The sequence below is a fragment of the Meleagris gallopavo genome, chromosome 6 (assembly GCF_905368555.1).
Source record: "Meleagris gallopavo chromosome 6, MGAL_WU_HG_1.1, whole genome shotgun sequence".
Lineage (NCBI taxonomy): Eukaryota > Metazoa > Chordata > Aves > Galliformes > Phasianidae > Meleagris > Meleagris gallopavo.
The window spans coordinates 46,512,406-46,533,408 of NC_139409.1; the positions used below are offsets into that span (position 1 = coordinate 46,512,406).

The 21,003-nt window shown below is 48.6% G+C and overlaps 1 protein-coding gene across 2 annotated transcripts in view; it reads left to right on the forward strand.

Annotated features, from left to right (window-relative positions):
• Positions 1-5,704: 5,704 nt before the first annotated feature.
• TBX20 (T-box transcription factor 20) overlaps positions 5,705-21,003 on the forward strand; it is a 38,092-nt gene continuing 22,793 nt past the window's right edge. Inside the window, exons 1-5 of one of the 2 annotated variants that reach the window (XM_085226602.1) lie at positions 5,705-5,996; positions 7,288-7,522; positions 8,661-8,825; positions 13,714-13,822; positions 18,368-18,526. In XM_085226602.1, coding sequence (XP_085082728.1) covers positions 5,870-5,996; positions 7,288-7,522; positions 8,661-8,825; positions 13,714-13,822; positions 18,368-18,526 — 795 coding nt within the window. In that variant the 5' untranslated portion in view covers positions 5,705-5,869. The remainder of the gene's footprint in view (positions 5,997-7,287; positions 7,523-8,660; positions 8,826-13,713; positions 13,823-18,367; positions 18,527-21,003) is intronic. The other variant, XM_085226603.1, reaches the window with a different exon arrangement.

The window sequence follows — 21,003 nt, forward strand, 5'->3', positions numbered from 1 at the left end:
GATTTTCATCAATCCCTCCATCTTTCTGTGATTCTCTTCTCTTCAAGAGTAGAGAAAAAAGAAAAAAAAAAAAAGAGAAAATGCCTGACTCTACATTTCAGAGGAAACTGTGGAGTCAGAGCAGGGAGTCCCTGGGCCACACTTAGCACAGGAGCAGTGATGGTGAAAGTACACACTGTGCTCTCTTGACTGGCAGACAGAGAATGTAACTGACTGAGTGGAGGTCAGGGCTGCTCTTGCTGCTGCTGACCACCAGCTCTGTAGTGCTGGGATTTGGCTGGGACGGGTGATATGAGAGCACAGGAATGCTTGCAGTTTGCTTGGAGGCAGGGATATCAATGGGGGCTCAGGGATGGTCTTTGTCTCTCCTATTGCCTTGCATGAGAGGAATTCCTTCTGCTCCACAGCTCTAAAAGAGAGTGCTGGGCAGATAATGCAGTGCCATCCCTGTGCAACAGAGTCCCAAAGTGAGTCTAGCAATCCTGATTTCTCTCATATCTCTGATTTGTGAGAAATGATCTCTTTCTTTTGGTGGACAAGAGCTACTTTCACGTCTTTATCCTTCCTATTGATTTGATCCCTAAAATATCCAACTTACATACGCTTCTATAAATTATGGTTGTATGTATTGGTTATGCCTAGTAAGCCATGATTCTATCCACCGAGTTACTTTTGCTTCATTCATGTATTACATAAATGCAACATCAGTCACAATTTTGTCAAATGTGGCAAATCTCTGTATTTCAGCAAAAACCAAGCCTCAATTTGCATTCCATGAAAAGACTTGAGGCCAGTGCTTCCTCATTGATAAGACAGACTTCCAACTAACAAGTTCAGGCACCACAAGGCTACACATATCCCTCCTTAACAAAACCCACATTCATATGTATACTACATATAAACCATTATAATTGTTGTGTTAGTTTCAACGTCACCCAGAAGTCTCATTTTCGTTCTTGCTAAGAGCTTTCGTATAGACCACAAATATTGCGTTACCACCACCAAGTCTCAAAAACCCATTGGACTGGTGGTTTGTGTTCCTCCTCTATCCACACTAAGCGAACTGTTAATGTGAGCAGGGCTGGATTTTCACCTCTGCACGCCAGCAGTGATCAGACTGGCTTTTGGGAATGTGTTACAGCTGTGGTTCCAGGTGGGCTGGTTTCCGTGCTCTGATGGAAGCGATGGGAGCAGGCTGGGCTGTGTTGCAGGGCTGGCAGTGGGGGCAGGAAGCACACAGCTTGTACACTTGTCTTCACACCGTTGAAATGAAAACGGTGCGGGTGCCAAGCTGCCAGCAGAGCTTGTGCAGAGAGCTGCACAAACTTGGGAACTGCTTTCCCCCAGCATTATTTACGACCAGCTTATTCTAAATAAGCCCTGTTTCACCCAACAAGCTCAGCCAGATAAATCAGCAGTATGTTATGGGTACTGAAATATGTTTTCCAAGCCCTAATCCCGAATACTTTTGAAACAGCAGGCCTTAGCTCTGCACACTTTAAACAAAATCATTTTCATGCCAGAACACCCCATTGCAGCTCCGCATATTGTGCTGCCTCTCGCAGTGCTGCAGGAATGCTCTCCTCGTGTCTCCACGTGGAATCACACCAGCTGTGCCTGACTGTGCTCTGGCCGTGCCCTCTGTGCTGGGCTGCAGTGGTGCTTCAGGCAGCAGATGGGGCTGCTCCCTGCATCTCTCTGCTTTCTCGCTCTTTATATTTTGGAAACTAACAAACATTTTCTTTTGCTTTTCCCAGATGAGATCCGGGACACAAAGTGAGCGTAGTGCATCACTGTGTAAAAACCAGAAAGTTTTCAAGAAATGGCCGATAGTCTTTTCTTAATTCCTTCTACTGCAGCCCTCGAAGCAAAACCCGTTGTCTTTGGGTGTGCTCCTGCTGCTGTGCGTTTGCAGAGGGAAAATGTGCAGGGGTCAGCAGTTTCAGAGGCAGGCTCTAATTTTAGGTTCTCAGCTTTAGATATTTTGGGACGGAACTTGGGACACAGCAAAAGAAGCGTTGAGGAGCCATAAATCTGGATGAAGTAAGCAACACCCAGCACCTCGCGAGCTGAAGACCTAAAACCAGAGACACTTCTATTTAGAAGGGGAAAAAAAAAAAAAAGAAAAAAAGAAAAAAAGAAGTCTTAGCATTGGCCAGATGCTGTTTTTCTTAGTTCTTGAGGTTTCTGTCCTTCCCCACACTTCCCGCTATTCCTATTTTCGTATCGCCGTCACTCTCAGCACTGACATTCACCAACCAATCCATGGCCTGCAGAAGCCAGGGGAGAAAAACTGCCTCTTCTCTGAGTGTGCATGGGACCATCACAAGAGTGGTTCTGAGCACTGTTCTGAGCATGTTCTGAGAAAACACGCTCCTTGAGATGGCACCAATCTGGATGCTTTTAATTGGCAACATGTTGCTTGTTAATGTATTTTAAATATACAATTTATTAAAAAAAATGCAAACTAAACAAAATTTTTATATGCCCATCATGTAATACAGTTTTAAAGTGTTTATTAAATAATTCTTAAGTTTAAAATTAAATACGAAGATACGAAGCTATGAAAATACGAAAGGACGAAAATCTGACATTATGAAAATACGAAATAGCCAATAGCTTGAAAAGGATAATTCCCAAGTTTCCCATCAAATACCTGTTGCTGTTAGCAGAAAACAAGAACAAGCCCAAAGAACCGCTCGTTGTTGGGAGCGTTGGAGCATCGCTTGGGCAACCCCGCATCCCTCCGCAGCGCGCAGCAGCCCGTTGCCGGCTCGCCCCAGCTCCGCCGCAGGATTGAGCCACGGCCGGAGTAGGGGGAGCTGCCCTTTTTTTACGTCTTTAAGATGAGCTCTGAAATGCAGGAGTGCTGTCTGTTTTGCAGGAAAACGATGGGGCGAAGGGGCGGTTTCAGTGTGCAGGGACCCTCGGGCTGCGCTCCGCGGAACGTAACGAAGAGAGGGAGTATCGCCGGGCAAGCTCGGCTGTAGGGCGCAGCTATGTGCATACGGATGAACGGACGGATATATCCGTAGATGGACAGATAGATGTAGCTATAGTTACATATATAGTTGTGGTTTTGTTTTTTTTTTTTTTTCTTCACTTTGAGTTCTATTCCCATTTGAATTCTATTCCCATCCGCTAAGTGAGCGAGCCACGTTTTGTAATTTTGAAGAACATTTCTCAATGCTTTTTTTTGTGTCAAGAAATGGAAAACGCTTTATTTTGTACAAACAAATCACGCGATCATCCTCTCAAAGAACACCAAAGCCCGCTCCCTGCCCCCGAAACAGCTGGGACGGCGCACATAAAATGCGGTGCATTGAGTTCTTTTGGAGCCCTTCGCCGGGAGGGGCGGGAGCGGTGCGGGGCCGGGGGAAATGCGGATCCCGCGGGCACAGCGTGGGTGCTGCCGAGCCCGGGCCGGGATAAAGGGTTTGCAGCCGTTCCTGGCGGCTGTCACAACGCGAAGCGATCACGAATTGAATTAAACAAGGGTGTCCGTGCCCCCTGAACCGGTGCTTCGGGTTACGGCGGCGGAACGCTGCGAGGGCAACGCCGGGTGCGCGTCCGTTCGGTGCGCGGAGACTGCTTCAACCCGACCTGAAATCGACGGGAGCTGCACACGGACGGAGGTTTCACTCTTTGAGAGAGTGTCGTCTGTCTCGTTAGGAGCGAGGGCTGACCCGGGAGCGGGTCTGTTGCGTGGGTCGGGGTCGGGGTGAGGAGCGTTTTGGTGGGGTCCTCCCACCTGGGAGACCACGGGTGTGTCCGTGTGTGTCCGTGTCCGTGTGTGTCCGTGTCCGTGTGTCCGTGTCCGTGTGTGTGTGTGTGTCCGTGCCCGCCCCGCGCACACAAAGCCGCTCCCGTCCGCCGCCTGCGATGTGCGAATAATTTTCGTCGTGGAGTTACACGAAACGGGAAAGCTTTTAGCACATTATCCGCCTGCAATTGGGTTCTAATCTCATTGCCAGCCCTCGGGTATTCATAGAGCCTTTCTCTTCGCAGCATTGGATTTGCATCGGGGAGATATCGAATCGGCCGCCTCTCTTGGTGGCGGCCGTGTTTTCCACGGCAAAAGGCAGCGAGGGGTCTTCGTGTAATGGGGCGGGGAGGGAAGGGGGAGATGGAAGTGTTTTTTAAGCTCGGGGGGGAAGTATAATGAAATAACTCTGCCGTGCCAGAGGGACGCCAGCGGCAAGCCCCTGGGTGTGCCAAACAGAAAGAGCTGCGGTGCGCGTTTCGTGCGCTTTGCAGCACTGACGGATTTCGTTCAAACGGGTTCGCAGAAGGCGAAACGCTCCGTCCCGCTCGGGCGAAGCGGTGCTGCGAAGGGGGACAGCGGCAAAGAGCAGTGACATCTCCGGGGATCGGGGGGCAGCGGGCACCACCAGCCTGACATCCTCAGCCCCGGGGATCCCAACGCGCGTCTCCGCCAGGCCCGGGTGGGACGTCCCAAGCCGGACCCCCGTTCGTTGCCCCGGGGAGTGGGGGGACAGACGGGCCTCGTTCCCTCATCCTCATCAAAACCGAAAAAATTAAAGGTTCTCGCCGGACGGAGAGAAACCTTGCCCAGTTCGCAGATCCACTTTCTCGCTCTCTCTCTCTCGGGGAAGGACCCCGTTTGAAACAAAACGAAGCCCCGCTCTGCGCACGACGCGCGTTGTTCCGGCGGGGTCCCGGCCCCGGCTCCGCAGGAAGGCGCGGGGAGGGCCGGGTCAGACCCGCACCGTGAGCCACGGGCAGCGCCGCACCTGCACGGCAGCCCCCGCCGGGCCGGGCGCTTTGTTGCCCCGCTGCCCTGGAGCGGAGCGGAGCGGCCGGGCGGCAGTGCCGCTGCTGCCGTGCGGTAGGCGCTGGGCTCTCCGTTCGCCCCATCCGTGCGGGTGGCGGCCCAAAGAGCTGCCGCCGGATCTCCTACGAGGCAAAGCGAGATCTCCTCTGTACATTTTTTTTTTTTTTAAATTTTACTTTTGTACTGAATACGCATTTGTCACGTAGTGTGTATATATGCATTGAGGGAGTTCCACTGATACAAGGGCAGCTCCGCGGGTGCTCTTCTGCGATCCCAGCAGCGCGCTGCCACCACTGCAGCACTCTCGGACCCCGTTTTGAGTTTAGAAGGTGGAACTTAGCGACAAATTCGTGCCTGCCCTTGAGTCGTTTCGGGGAACAAAGCCGTTCTGTTTATTTTATTCGAAGGACTTCAGTCACAATCTTCTTTATTTACGGACAAATGCTCACATGGTGCTGTGGTGCTGTGCGGAGCTGGGATTTGGGCTCCACGGTCCTTGTGGGCCCCTTCCAACTCGGAACATTCTGTGGTTCTGTGTCCCTGTGATTCTGAGAGCTGAAGGGAGCACGAGTCCGTTCCCATCGCCGCCCCAGAGCAGCCCTCAACTGTGACTCTCCTGGATCTCCTCGCTCTGCGCGCTCCACCAGCAGCACCCGGTGCGGGGCTGGGGCCGCGCTGGGACTCCGCGGGACGGGGGATTCCGCTACGGGAAGACCGACGCCGAGAGCGGAGCGGCCCGGGGGAGCTCAGCGCCCGCGGAAGGAGCGCGGGGGCGGCCGCCCCCTGCCCACCCCTCCTCCTCCTCCTCCTCCTCTTCCTCCTCCCGCATCCTCCTCCTGCTCCATCCTCCTCCTCCTCCCGCCTCCGCCCCCTCCTCCGCGGCCGCGCCGAGCCCGGGGCCCTTGACGTGTCCCGCCGCCGATTGGCCGCCGGCCGATAGCATCTCGGCGGCCGCGCGTTAAGGCGGGGGAGAGCGCGGACCCGGCTGCAGAGAGCCGCTGCGACGGGACGGGACGGGACGGGACGGGACGAAGCGGAGAATAGCGGAGCCGAGCCGCCCCGGCGGGGCTCGCCATGGAGTACACACCGCCCCCGAAGCCGCAGCTCTCGTCGCGGGCCAACGCCTTCTCCATCGCCGCCCTGATGTCGAGCGGCAGCTCCAAGGACAAGGAGGCCGCCGAAAGCACCATCAAGCCGCTGGGTGAGAGCGGGTGGACGGGCGGCGAGCGCAGGTGGGCGGCGGGGCGGTGGGTGAACGGGACCCGGCCCACGCTCCGGCCCGGCTCTGCCTTTCCCCGGCTCCCCGCGCAGAATCGCTCCGCCAAAGCCGCTTCTGTCTTTTTTCGCCGCTTTCGGGAGAGGCTACTCGGAGCGTAACCCCTTTCGTGGGTTCCTCCGGGTTTCATTCCGCTGTTTCTTTTTCGGGTTTTGGTATTCGTAGAATAATCTCACGCCCCGAGGTAGCAGCGTTTCTCTCTTTTGCTGCGACATAAGGCGCTTAAATATGCAAAGCGAATCACCCATGGTTCTCAAAGAAAAGAAGCCCCGGGGTACACAGGGGAGGACAAAACTGCCCGCAGCCCCGCAGCCCCTCGCTCCCAGCGCTCGCTGCGGGCTCCGAGCGGCAGCGTCAGCCTGCGGCACCCGGGCCGGAGGTTGGGGGTGTTTCTGGCGATTCCGGGTGACCTTCGGGTGAGCGATTTGGTTTCTTTTCGATCGCCCGCATTCCGTTCCTGAAGGATATTAAAAAGACGCCTGCACCCCCCTCTCCGATCTGTGCGCTTTGCGTTTCTTGCGCGTATCCAAGAAAGCGCAGAGCTCTACTAGAAATCAGCATCGCGCTCGCAGGGCCACTGCCCGACGTGAACGTTGGGCTGGGAGGCCGGGAAGGACCGCTCTCTGTGCGTTCCCCCCACGCCCGGGTATTTCGGGGATCCATCGCGAACTTTATTTCTTTACTGAGGCACGGTGCAGGCCGGCTGTGTCACACTGCGCCTGTTGGGCACATTTAAGCGGGCTAAGGTTGGCTATTTCTCTCTCTCTCTCTCTCTCTCTCTTTCTTTATGATTACTATTATTTTATTTTATTTGTAGAAACGTTTGTTTTTCCAATTTTTTTTAACCCATTTCCCCACGCCATTCACTTAGAAATCTAAGCGAAACGACTGTCTGTATCCCGGCTTCTATTACCCGGAGATTTGGGGGAAATCCTCTTTCCAGTCTCTCCCCGAGGCAGCCCTCAGCCGCCGCGCCCCACAGCTGGGGTCGGCTCCGGGCATCCTTCCCCTGTTTTGGGGTGGATGAAGGGCTGGAGCCAGCCTCTCCATATTCTAGCTCAAATCACCAGCCGGAGGAGCAGCGCGGCTCTGCGGGAGCGCTGGAAGGAGGGGTCCGACCGAACGAGAAATGCCTCCTTTTTGGAAAGGTCTTTTTGCCGGCAGCCCGCCCCGGCTCAACGTCCCCTCTCTGTCTCCTTTCCCCCGAACCCCGCAGAGCAATTCGTTGAGAAGTCCTCCTGCGCGCAGCCTCTGAGCGATTTGTCCGGCCTGGAGCCCCACGGGGACTTCAGCGGCAGCCCCTCGGCCCTGTGTACCGAGCCCCTCATCCCCACCACCCCCATCATCCCCAGCGAGGAGATGGCCAAAATCTCCTGCAGCCTGGAGACCAAGGAGCTGTGGGACAAGTTTCACGAGCTGGGTACGGAGATGATCATCACCAAGTCCGGCAGGTACGGCTGGCGGCGGCCCGACAGCAGCGTCGGGGGTGGGGGGAGGGAGGGAGGGAGTGGTGAAAACAAGAAAAAGAGAAATTTAAAAAATAAAGGGCGTGGGGGAGGAAATAGAGATGAAAGAAGTCCCAGCCGGCTGTGACCCGGGAGCGCAGCGCGGATAGGAGTGGGAGCAGCCCGCGTACGGTGCGAGCTGCGCTGCGCGGGGTGCGCAAGGGGAGAGCCGTGCGGTGCGATGGAGCTTTGGTTGTGCCCGGAGCTGCCCGCACGCAGCTGCGCCGGGATCCCGGCTTGAGTGCGGGGCTGTGCCGGCATGGAAAGCGGGGATTATCCCCGCTCTCGTTTGTAAATACCGCGCAGAAGGACTCCAGGCTTTGCTGTCGCCTCAAACCGTTTTTCCAGGGACGTTTTTGTGTTGGTTTGGCTGCGCGGGGGAGCCGAGCGTCTGCTCGGGGTTGGTCCCGAAGTGACTCGTTCGGAACGCAGTTTGCTGACTGTTTCTCTAAGGAACGGCTCTGCCAGTATCTATTAAAAAAATAACCTCAACGGATGTATAAAATCTGGAATTTGAAGCTCATTAAAAAAAAAAAAATCTGTTGAAAGTTGTTAAAAGCTGTTTCTGGTCTACGGCAAAAAGCTTACAGTGAAAAACTGAAATTTGTCAACATGTTAATGCCAAAGGGAGAGCTGAATTCTCAAAATGCCTCTCAGAAATATTGTAGGAATGCATCTAAGATCGGTGGGCATGTTTGCTGAATTAAGTGCTGCGTTATTTCTCTACCTCCAGCATGTATCTCATTAAAAATACATTTGTATCTGTATTTCTTTGGTGCAACGATTTTCTGGAAGCACAGCGTGCTGTTAATAACCAGGCAATAATCGTTGTCTCCTTTACTTTCTCACTTTCGCCATTTCTCCTGTTGCTTTAAAGAAATCGTTTAACTTCAAGCAGCACTTCTGTGCATATTGTAGAGGTGCACAGGATGCAATTTCTGTCACGCTGTAGCAATATTGGTAGATGCTTTCATTTTATTTTATTTTTTTTCTAGGAGGTTTGAATAGAAATTTCCTTTGTAGCAGCTTTTCTGAATCACTTCATTCTGTCCCCATATTTATTTCCTGCTTTCCTCTCTTCCAGGAGAATGTTTCCCACGATCAGGGTTTCTTTTTCGGGGGTGGATCCTGAAGCCAAGTACATCGTGCTGATGGATATCGTTCCGGTGGACAATAAGAGATACAGATATGCCTACCACCGCTCCTCCTGGCTGGTGGCTGGGAAAGCTGACCCTCCACTCCCAGCAAGGTTTGTGGGCTCTGCAGCTGGATTTCTTCCCTTCTCTTCCCTTTATTTATTTATTCCCCCCCCCTCCCCATCCTTCCCCCTTCCTGAAATACCTGCTGTTAATCTTTGATGCCGTTTGCAAACAGCGCTCTGAGAGCTCGAGTCCGTGCCCGACAAACTCGATCTCAGAACTCTGATTAATTTCTGTGATGTGGAGTGGGGCCTCAGATCTTTGCTTGAGGGCCGATTTATACCGAGTGTTCGAGGCTGAACGGGGTTTGGCCAAAGGCTCTTGCGTATATATGTGCATTTCTAAAGGAAGCTGCTGGCTGAAGGCTCTTTTATGTCTATATGTATTTTTAAATGAAGTTTACCTCAATTCAGATCAGAAAAAAATTTCAAAAACCCATTGCTTTGTCCCTGGGTTTGTTCTACCCTCCCCACTATATCTGACCTTATAATTTAATGCTATCCAAATCCGGCAGAGATGCCACGTTACAGTGCAGCACTGCTTATGCTTAACATGACGTTATTCCTTAAAAACGTGTCCAGTGCTTACTGACCACTCTTGCCTTTAGTTGTCCCTTACGCAACGAGTGAAGCTTGGGTCAGTCCTACGGCACAGAGGGTTTCTTACTGAGGATCTGTGGCAGATCTTGAGACTTTAGGGGACAAAACCAAACCAAAACCCACCGACAAACGAAGCTATTTTCTCCGCACCAACACCCCTTCCATACAGAAGCAAAATGCTGTAGGAAACGAATCTCTATGAGCATTCCCTTACTGCTGTTGATGAATACGGCTCATTCCCGGCACGGGGAAGCCACGGCTCCGGGCAGAGTGCAGCAGTTCTGTGGCACATCCCCTGCACGGCACGGGACCACAACGCGACCGGCGCTGCTCAGCCGGAGCTGCGGCTGTACAGGGGTAGCGCCTGGCTCCATGCAGGCATGGCGGGCAGCACCAGGTGCCTTAGCCCGGGGCTGAGATCTTGCTTATTAGAGAGAGAGAGACATTAGGAGTGAAGGAAGGAGTGGCAGCGCTTTGTTTTGATGGGTTTGTTTGAGGACCGAAGGCTGAGAGATTTCCTCGTCGGAGCAGCTCCGCTGAAATCCTGCTGACTGCTCATCTCTGAAGGCGGCTCGGGGAAGTACGCAGGAGGCGTGCAGGGAGAAGCTGTTATTAAAGCAGTAACCCAGGAGTTATGGCAGCTTTGTTTTCGTGGCCAAAAGCTCCTTCCTGCAGCGCGGTTGGCGTCAGAGGGCTTCATTTGGGGTACTGTAATGGGCACTGATCAAACCCCACGGAAAATACACGGGTCCTGCCCCAAAGCAGTCAGCATCGAAAGAAAAAATAGGGGAAGGACAGAAATAGTTTCAGGGCAGGCTTCTCCCTTTAGCATTTGCTTTTGGGGTACCCTGACATAGGCTGCTGATCCGCACATCAACTGGTTCAATGGGGAAATATTCACAAGAGTATAAGATAAGAGACCGATCCTTTGAAATAATGAGCAACTCCTCTCCTGCTAGCTGCTATAGGGCTGGGGTCAAACCTTGCTGGAATTTAACATTAATTACCACTGTCTGGTAAGGTTCCTGTTGGGTCAGTGCTCCTCTGTACAAACGTGTACCTCTGCTGCACATCTCATTTCGTTTTCGGGATGTTCAGCCAACAGACTGATGGCAGACACAGGTTCCCTCTCCTTTGTATGCACGGTGCCATGTACATGCACTTTCTGCTTTTAATTATTTGGTAAGGAAAGCTTTGCAAGAGGTGGAGCGTGCTGCTGTTTGCATTACCGATGCTGTTGGCAGAGTGCTGGTACAACTTTTGAGGTAGGAGGCCTCCATCCTGCTCAAGCAGAAAGCAGCACCATTCCCATCCTGAATGGATCTGCTCCTGCTCTGATAAGAGTAGCCCTTCCAGCAGCACTCTCTCACACCCCCTCCTCCCTAGGCACACGGCTGTGTCTCTCCTCACCTGAGCAGGTCCCATATCCGTGTGGGTACCACTGCAACCTGAGGATTGCTCAGGAGTCCCCTTATGCCTCTAAGGCTTTGTGGAATCAAACCCGTGAGTTGCTCTGCTCTTTCTTATTATAAAACTAACTTTCAGCGCTAAGCCAGCCTTCCTCAGAACTGAACAGTACGCTGTGATTCCCTCTGAAAGATGAGCCCTTCAGGGAACTTGCTGCAAGAAGCAGTAATATCCCTGCCTTCCTGCTGTCAGACAAGTTTGTGCTGCAATGAACACTTGAATATAACTACTTTTCAGAGAGTCCTTTGTCAATCTGCTAGGCTGCTATCTGGAAATAGAATTCCTTCATGTTTGTTCTTCCAAATTGCTGAGGCTGTGAGAAAGAATCATCAGTTTCATAAGTTTCAGCATGTACATTTGTTTGCCCCTCTTCTTTTTCATCCCCTTTCTTTCACTTATAAAGTTCTTTTCTCTCATCCCCCCTCCATCCCACACTCTTCCATCTACATATTTTATTTGGCTGCAGTAAGCTGTCCATCATCATTTATTTAATGGAATTGTAGTGTTTGCACGCTTACGGAGAAAACTTTTTAAAGGCACTGTACTTTGAAAATTATCTGTTTGGGACACAAATGTAATTAAAAGCAACATGTGTAGAAGTTTTAGGGCTTGTAGGACCAGAACAGCTGCTAAGCTAAACAGAAGCAGAGCACTGCAGCACTCCCAACTATGCGAGAAGGAAACCGTACGCAAACCTGGGCTGTATCATGAAACACCGTGGAGCAAATTCACAACCAAATAAGGCTCCTGAAGCTACAGTGAGCTCGGGCGAACGATCCCCGCATCCGGCCGTGGGCAGCAGAGCTCACGCAGCTCTGTTTTGTGTGCAGTGCAGGAATGCACGCGTTTATTTCTCTAATCCACTCACATCAGCTTTCCCTGCCTCAGAGGGCAATGCATTGAGCTCTGAGCCTCTGCTGCAGGGCTGGGCTGCAGGAGAAGTGTGCAGGGAGGTGCGGTCAGCCAGGTGGAACCACGCGTGCAGCGGAACTGGAGGCATGCGGTGCATCAGCATGGAAAAGCCAGGTTTATTACACGTGTGTCTAACCACTATTCGGGTGCCAGTCCTTCTGCTTCTTCCTTGCTAGCTCGTTGCTAACTTGTTCACAGCATGAGTGCTGTGCCAGCCATTAAGTGCGTATGGCATAAAACAATGGTGCTCGGCTTGTAGGCACACAAAGATCCTGACTCGCTCCCCAAGTGCATATTTGAAATAGTTTGGCTTTTTGGTCCCAATTAGCCAAACCTTGCTGAGCTTGATGCTCTGTGATCACAGTAAACAGCATTAGCTATCCAGACATGCAAAATTAGGAGTCAGGCTCCAAAAAAATCATGAGACTGGCTGCAAAGATGGAGGGGCTGGAAGCGATACGGTCAGGATTGTTTTTTCTTTGCCTTCTGTAATTTGAGGCTTCAAAAATTCACATTTTGCCTGTTTTATACAGGGAAGCAAAGTGGATTTTCATAAAAGATCTTAGGTTATGGCCTCATGAGCTTTGCTCTACAGCTGGGAGCAGGGAGGACCCTGTGTGTTGGGCTTGCTGGCACAGCATCCCTCCCATGGGTGCAGCTGCACCAGCCAAGCGGTGCTGTGGATCAAGAGAAGGAAAACATCCTGCCCGCCTGGAGCGAGATGTGCCAGTAAAGCTTCAGTTTCACAAGCAGGACTGTGCCTTGTGGATTCTGTTGGCAAAACAGTGAGCCCACGATCATATCTCTTTCCCCTTGGAGCAGCAGAGCGGTGCCTCAGGGGGCTTTAGCTCAGCTGTTTGTTGATTAGGGACCTGCATGGTTCCTCAAGCAGTTAAGCCTCATCGTTTTGAGGGTTTTCTTTCTTCTTTTGCTTAACCAGAACCATGGCTCAATGAAAAAAAAACAAGCAAACAAATTCTCTCTGTCGGCCAGCATCTCAGCCCTGTGTGATAGGAGGAATCTCGGTGTGGCCAAAAACACTGTCTGTAGAGAGCCAGGCCATCTGCAAGTGATAACGCGCACCGACAGCAGCAGAACCAGCCTGGTTTGCACTGGCCGAAGCCCTAATTCAGCCCTTAATTTGCTATCTCAAAAGCACTTTCAAGTTAAATCATTTTTATCCATGTATTATTCGTATAAAATCATTGTTTTTAAATAGCCCGGCACTTGCACTGAGTCCAGTCATAATGTATATATCATTCTATCTACATGTCGTCCTTACTTCCTTTTCTTCTGCTTAATTTCCTAAGTTGTGGGCTGTTAATTACAGAGTTGCAATTAATTTCTTTCATGTCAGACCACTGTCCTGGACCGCAGCCCTCAACCTCTTATAAACACACGTCACCACAGCCAACGTGTGATCGAATGCAGGTTAAAATCATTATCACGGCTTAATGTTGCATATAAAGAAAAATGCATTTTTATCTGCATTCCCCCATTATCTCTCTAATGACACTGTGTTTTTTCTCTTGGAGCTGTAGTCATTGTTATTTTAAGTGCTTGTTAGTACAGCTGTGGGGAAAGACGATCAATTTTTCATTTGGGAAAAGAAGCAACAGTGACCGTTAGTTAATGTCTCCATTTTAGATAACTAGATAAAATAATAGCTATGGCCAGGGAGCAATCTAGCACTTGGTCACAGAATTCTTCATTATGTTCCTGGGAACTAAACAACTTCAGGCATCTGCTTTGCTGCCTTTCATTAATGGCATTCATTCATTTGGGCAGATCACATACTTGCTGTACTAGCAGATCCGTATTGCCCAGAGCTCTCAGGAAACCTACTGCTGTGAAACCATGCCACATCTTGAAAGCAAAATCTTGCTTTGCATTTTCCTATGGAGATGGTACCTATTTGAGTCGAGTTTTCACACAGAGGCCTCTTCCCTGTGTCTTTTAGGCTGTACGTGCACCCCGACTCCCCGTTCACAGGTGAGCAGTTGCTGAAGCAGATGGTGTCGTTCGAGAAAGTGAAGCTCACAAACAACGAGCTGGATCAGCATGGCCACGTGAGTAACCCTTCTTGGGGGAAAGCACCTGGGGAAACAGTGCTCTGCCACCGCATCCATTGGGGATGGGGAAACACTTGGGGTGGAGCTGAGCGTTTCAGTGAGGGAGAGAAGGGAGGACTGAGCTTTGTGCTGTGCTCTTGCCTTTGCCATGCTGTGACTTGGCAGCAGGCTTAGCCACCCACACTGGCTTGCAGGCTTGTCCCTGTGTGCTTGGAAGATGCGTCTCATTGCAGGCCGTCTCTTAGGGTTGGGTTCTTCCACAAGAACTCTTTTACCTCCAGACTCGACACAGATTGGGCGTAGGGTTGGCAGAAGAGACACCACAATAAGGGATATGGGATTATGAAATGTGCTTCAACAGCTCTTGAAATAATTGTGGGATGCCTGAAAGTCAGTGTACCACAGCATTCACTTGGCGCTCCGGAGAAAACTGGCCCCAAAAGAAATTTGGTCTTGTTGGTACCAGCCTGGTGTCATGAGACCTAGCTGGAACACAGTGGATGGGTTTATTGGCTGAGAATGGGGAGTTAAAAGGAAAAAGTCTAAATGCAGGGTCAGTAAATGAGCTGTCAGGATGAGGGGCTCATTTTGAGCTCTGACACGTGCTAGGAGGTAACTGACTGGTAAAGCAGAGCAACAGGGGTGTCCATGGTGTCAGCAAGGCCCCCACAAAGTGCTACTTGTTGCTTTTGCAGGCTGTCTGAGGTGGTAGCCGATCACCTGAGCTGCACTTGGTGTTAATAATTCTCATCTGAGAGATTTGTGATCATTTCAGGACCTAAAAATTGAACCACAGTCATTTGCATTTAAAAATCCTTCTAGAAACAAGCAACCAAAAAATAGCTTCTTTAAAAAAATGCTCAGCTAGATGCCTATGTGTTGTTCTTTGTTAAGCTCTATGTGTGGATATATTTTTCTTGAATCCAGTTCTCAGCACTGCTCTCTTCCTAGCAGAGGGACTAGCAGAGGCTGTCTTTTTTCCCCCCTCTTATTTCATAGCCTGTAGAAGGGCACGACTGAAGATTTGTGGGCTCTTTCACCGAGTGATGATAGAGCAGTATATGTGCGCATTTAAAAAGAAGCATTTTTCATCATAACAGGGGCCATGTGTGCCTCTAATAAAGGGCTTGCAGCAGTGCATCGCACACTAGTTAGGAGCGGTGCAGTTCCCAGAAGCCCAGATGAGTATAAAAAAGAAGTCGGTCTGCGAAGCTGTCGGGAATAGGGATACATAACAGAGCAAGATGTCAGTATTTTGCAGGCAGGCAGCAGGGGAACATGGCCTGCAGCGGGTGAGGTGTGGCCACTGATTCACTTTCCAAGTGGCGGAGGTGGAACGCTTTCTTTACACGAAGGCTTCGGATGGCTGAAGTTAATGGAAAGTTTTGCACATTGGGTTAAGAATAAGCCTGGAAGGCTTGATCCTGTGTTGAGATTTGTGTGACAGATATGCTATCATGGAGCACTCCCTTTTTAGTGTTTTGCCATGTTTTATGTCCCAAATGAGGGTGTCAGGTTTTATGTGCTGCCTTATGAAGCTGTGTAAATATCATGTCTGGATGCTCTATAGAATGAAGGAGCAAATTCTTCCTCTGAAGCCTGTAAAGGATGTTTGCTGTGGCGTGGTGAATGGGGCTGCTGAGGTCCAAGACAAGGGAGGAATGGAAATGCATCTCAAAATGTGCCTTTCTGTTTGAAAGAGATGTGCTTTGCTGATGAGATCTTTTTAATTGTCCTGCTATAATGTTAATTACGTTTGATGAGGCATGTCACTTCCCGAGGAAGCTTTAATGACCTAAAACCTGTCTTTAAATACTAGTTATGGGTACAGCAGTTAGAACCAGCCTAATTTCAATTTGTTCTAGCGGCTTGCTTTCTCCATCATCCAGAAGACAGTTTTGGTTGTGAAGGTAATTGCGGTGTTTTATTTGTAGAGTGGTTCGTTTCCTGAAAAGGAATCTGAAGAAAAGAGAGGCATTTGTTTGCCTTACCATTTGTTTGTTTTCTCTTATTCTGAGACTTCTGGAGTTGGCAAGTGTTGCTGCTGTGTATCTTCAGCAGCACACATAACCCCATAGCTATGTACATTTTCTCCCCAAGCATCAAGCAGAAGTCTTATCTCTGTGTGCATGACATACAGTTTGCACCATGGAAACACTTGCAGATATCCTTACCAGAGAAAGGAAATGTCTCTCGCCTCTGGATTTCTGCAGCGGAGCAAGTAATTCCTCTTTCTTTCTGCTTACGCTGATGAGCACGACATTTTTCAGATTTCTGGTGATGTTTTTCACACTGGCTGTCTTTCCTGGAACTTTTGGTAGCACTCAGTTGTGGTGGTATTATTTCTGGTTTATGGTGAGGTGAATCATGAGTGTATACATTATCATAATAGCTTTTCTGGCATTTATGATAGCAAAACTTAAACAGATGAATGTTTGCAAAAGCAAACATGGAGGTGTGAACACAGGCAACTGTGAAAGCTGGGATTTCAGAACAGCCACAGGCGGTTACGCCCAGGTGTTTCTTAAACTTAACCTGGCAGAAGTTAGGAACCTATAGGCTTTTAAAAAGCAAACCTTGCCCAGCAACTCTTCCTGAGCTAATGTAGAAGGTGAATTCCCAGCACAGTTCCCAAATTCTAAGGATTTTGCATCTGGCATCCAGATTGCCTCTGGTGACTGGCCTGCCATTGGTGGAAGCCAGTTGCCCACAAGGCCCATCTGTCCTCTGCTAATCCTAAAAGAACCTGTTTTGGCCACCTCCACACCTGAGGTGTCAGCACGGGGGCAGATGGGATGGCCGGGGACCTGTGCTCATGCTGAATGACCAGTAAGCACTCAATGCAGCCATTTCCTCCAGGTTGTTTCTATGACACCCAACGATATGCATTAAGGTGGTACCTTTGTGCAGTCTCCAGTGGGGGCAGCCTGTGTGGGGATGCAGGCGGAGCACTGCATGCAGAGACTCTAACAAGGGCCCTTCACATTGGCCAGGGGTCTCCTGTCAGTTCCTGGCTGCATTCGGTTGTTTTGGGCCTGATTTGTCTCTGGGGGGAATGTGTGGTGTAGAAAATGGTGGCAGAGGTTGTTACTTGTGTGCTTTTGGATTTGGAAAGCTCTCATAAAGAATGACGTGGTGTTGTTTGGGAAACAGAGTTTCTTTGTCATGACTGATGGTCATAGAGGAATGAGGGGAAGGGGAATGTGTGGGGCTGCTGTGTCACGGCCTGCTCCTCCTCTTACTCAGCTGCTGCTCAGACGCGGTGCTGGAGCCTGGATATTGCGGCCATGACAGACCATGGTCCATGGGCTGAGCCCTTGGTAAGCTCACACCATCTCCACACTGTCTTTTCAAATGTCTCTTCCCAGCTGCCTAGTCTGAGACCAGGCTGGTAAGACAAAATCTTACAGAGAGACAGAAATGTGCGGAGGATATTAGCAGCAAAGTCAGTGACCACTGTGTATGTGTGATAAAATGGTGAAGCGATCTGGAAAAGGATCTGAGTTGGTAGGGGCTGACATGAAACCCTTTAAAGGACAATGGCTCCCAGAGTGACTTCTGCCATGTGCATCCCTCACCCCTGCAGTCACAGTGCATGTCATAGCAATATTTGGCCTCAGAGGAAAAACAAAGACATGCAACCTTTCCTATTTACTTAGCTAGCACGAAGTACTGCCTTGCTTCTGCTGTGTTTCAGCTGAAGTTAACGCTTCTCAAGGAATGCACATTAGCTATTCCAGATGTACAGAGCTGGCTGCAGTGTAGTTATGGCCCCTGTAAAATAGAACCACCCACTCCTTTGCCAATTTAGTCTTGTGACTGTGATTATATCCAAAACAAGGACTGGTGCAAGCCGAACTCTGTATTTAATTCTTATATTGTAATGCTGTGGTTAGAGGCAGCCAAAAAGGCCTCCATCCCATGGTAATTCAAGCAAATGGGAATCGCTGTTTGATGCCAGTGAACATTGGAATTGGTTAGTTGGTACGTTAAGTTTAGAATTATTTCGGGGGCCCACAAACAAGAATTAATGAGACAAAATGGAAAAACTTGGTCATCTGGGGTTTCTGTACTAGTTTCCCCTCCATTTTTGGTAGTCTATGGTGAAGAACATCTATCATGCAGGTTGCTTTAAAGGCTTGCTACAATATAAAGATCTGGGAAGTTTTATTTTTTGGTCAGACAGTTTGTGCTAGCAATGGTGGTTTTTATTTTTTGGGGGGAGTGATTCTTGGCTTTCTACATTCTGCACCTGCATGATTTTGTAAACGTTAGGTCTTGGTCATACACTTTCAAGAATTAAATACCCACATTTGCAGGTGAAACCTGTAAACTAGGTCCCATACAAGCAATAACGTCATGTAGGTAACACACCTCATCTGTAGGAATAGGTACTTATGTTCCAAAAATGGATGCTTACCAGTAACATGGGAGGCAGAGGAAACCAGCTCTTGAACTGACTCCTTCTACAGCTCCATTATAGTCTTTAAGGGTCTTGTTAATCTTCCTCTCAGGACAGTGCCATGTAACTCTTTCTTGCAGATCATTTTAAACTCCATGCACAAGTACCAGCCAAGAGTCCACATCATTAAGAAGAAAGATCACACGGCTTCTTTGTTAAATCTGAAATCTGAAGAGTTCAGGACGTTTATCTTTCCAGAGACAGTTTTTACTGCTGTCACAGCATACCAGAATCAATTGGTGAGTATAGTTGCTAATTTGCACAGATATAGTTAAATTCCACCCTGCTAAAAATTCCTTTTTTCCCCAGTCTCGTCTAGGAAAACTTCTGATACAACCTACCTTTCCATTCTAATGTTTGTGGTGGCTTTGGCTGGCTTCATTCATATTCAGAAGTCATCCTTATGTACACAGATAGTTCTGCTAACTTCAAAGGGATGTTAGGATTATTCACTGGAATAAAGATGACATGAAAGGAGCTTTCATTTTTACTCCTTTCTTTCTATACAAGGCAGTCTGCATATTATCATTCTGTCCTTTTCTAATTATAGTTAATTAAGGAACCATTTTTATTCGAAATGATCTTTCATGCCATGAGCAGTTAGCTGCGCAATACGCTGGTTTGCACATCATGGGTTTAAAAAGTTGACTGATTAAGCTTTAAGGCTCAAATCTAAAGGAAATCACCCAGAGATACACTTTTCAGAGGCTGCCCAGATTACATCCAGATGTTTGGATTTCAATTTGCATGCCAGTGAATAATGTATACAAAATGGAGGAGATCAAAACAATGGATTGCTAATGAGTAATTTTAGGAAGTATATAAACAATTGGAAAGTAGAGGCTTTACTTAACAGTGGGTAGAGCTTTAATATTTAAGTCAGTAGAAATATGTCGTTGGCTTCAGTGTGATTCAAAATGTATTTAAAAGGATGAACGTCTTCTGCATTTCAAAAAGACAACCCTTTCCATCTCTAATTCCCCCAAGTTAAGAAAAATTTAAGAAGTACTGTCCAAACATGTGGGCAGGCAGCATCCTAGAGTGAAAGAACCTACTGTTTTCTTAAAGAAGCCTGCGCTTCTTAATATAAAGAAAAAGTAACTCATTTCCAAATGCCATGGACAAAATGAAGCTACAGCATGAGGCTGTGGATGCAGCAGTAGCAGTGTTAAGTTAGTTCTTGTGACAGACCCCACATCCTGCTTTAAGGCTCCAACATCTAATGTTTTGACTGTAGACTCAGCTTCAGCACACAACAATCTCAAAAAATATACAGTTTGAACATTTGGTTAGATTTTTTCCTTTTAACTTTCTGTAGGAACTAGTAGAACACAGGAGGCACTAAACTAGCTAAACCTGGCATTTATTTCTATAGGATAGATTTATGTTTACCGTTGATATTTATATAAGAGATGTTTCCAAACTAACCTTCCCAAAGCAGATGCAACGAGTCCTGGAAAATTTCTCAATGGAACATCTCCGGAACCCCTAGAGGTTGATGCTGTCATTTTATTTATGACTAATGAAAATGGAGCCTTTTTTCATTTTTGCCATTTCTTTCAGAACTGTTTTAAGGAGGGGTTGATTACATTTCTGGAGGTTATTAGATAAAAGCTAAATACATTACACTTTCAACAAACTATCTCATAATTTAAGATTTAAAGGGCATGCATTTATTTAAACAGTCAAACCACTGCCACAGAGTTGAATTGTAGGTCAAATTTCATTTTAAAATGCTTTCTAGCAGATGTTCTCTGATTGTTTGTGAGACAGTCTCTCAGGAAAAATATGGACATAAATGATTGCGAGTCTCATCTGGCTTTGGAGAATACAAAAAGTTTCTCTTGTGATGTCATACCAAATTTTTAATATTAGGAAAATGGAAGTACGATTGGTGAAAATACACTCAAGAGATGAATAGAAATCCTCATGATTCTGCAGTACACTTGGCTCAGCGTGCCAGTGATCTAAGTCAATCGAACTAGTTAGAGCTTGTCTTTTTGCAAGGTAGCTTTCAAGTCCTGCCACAAAAATGTTCCCCATACGTGAGGCACCAACCTGCTGCTCCTCCCAGCATTGCTGCAAATCTGGCATACAGACTTCTCAGGAGGTGGATGACACTGCACCTGGCTTGCTGAGCTGTTGCAAAGCTAGTGTTGAGGATAGTTGTCACTGAGTGTGTTTGCAAGGCAGGACAGCCCCAGAACATCAGCCAACTTTGAGGTCCTATGCCATTTGACCAGCCTCCAGTGAACAACCGTGGGCTTGATGGCAATGTGATTGTCTAAGGATTTGGAAAAGAACCCTTTCCTTTTTGAGTCTGTAGGGCCATTCTTTAAAAAAAAATGGAGCTTCTGTGACATGGTTGTTTTTTTTGTTTTGTTTTGTTTTTGGAGGAAAGTCAGGCTGAAACCACTGCTCAGTAGGCAGTGTTGATTTTCATCAATTGTAACTGAAGTTGGTGGCAATTGCTACCCTGCAGGTCAGACCCCATGTTGTCCCTCTGCTCCAAGAAAAACTATAACTCCCACTTGCTGTTTAGCATAAATGGTAAATCCAAATATTGTTTTGATTGTCACAGATTGTTCCAACCTTGTCACAGAATAGCCAGGGTTGGAAGAGACCTCAAGGATCATGAATCTCCAACCGCCCTGCCACATGCAGGGCCACCAACCTCCACATTTAATACCAGCCCAGGCTGCCCAGGGCCCCATCC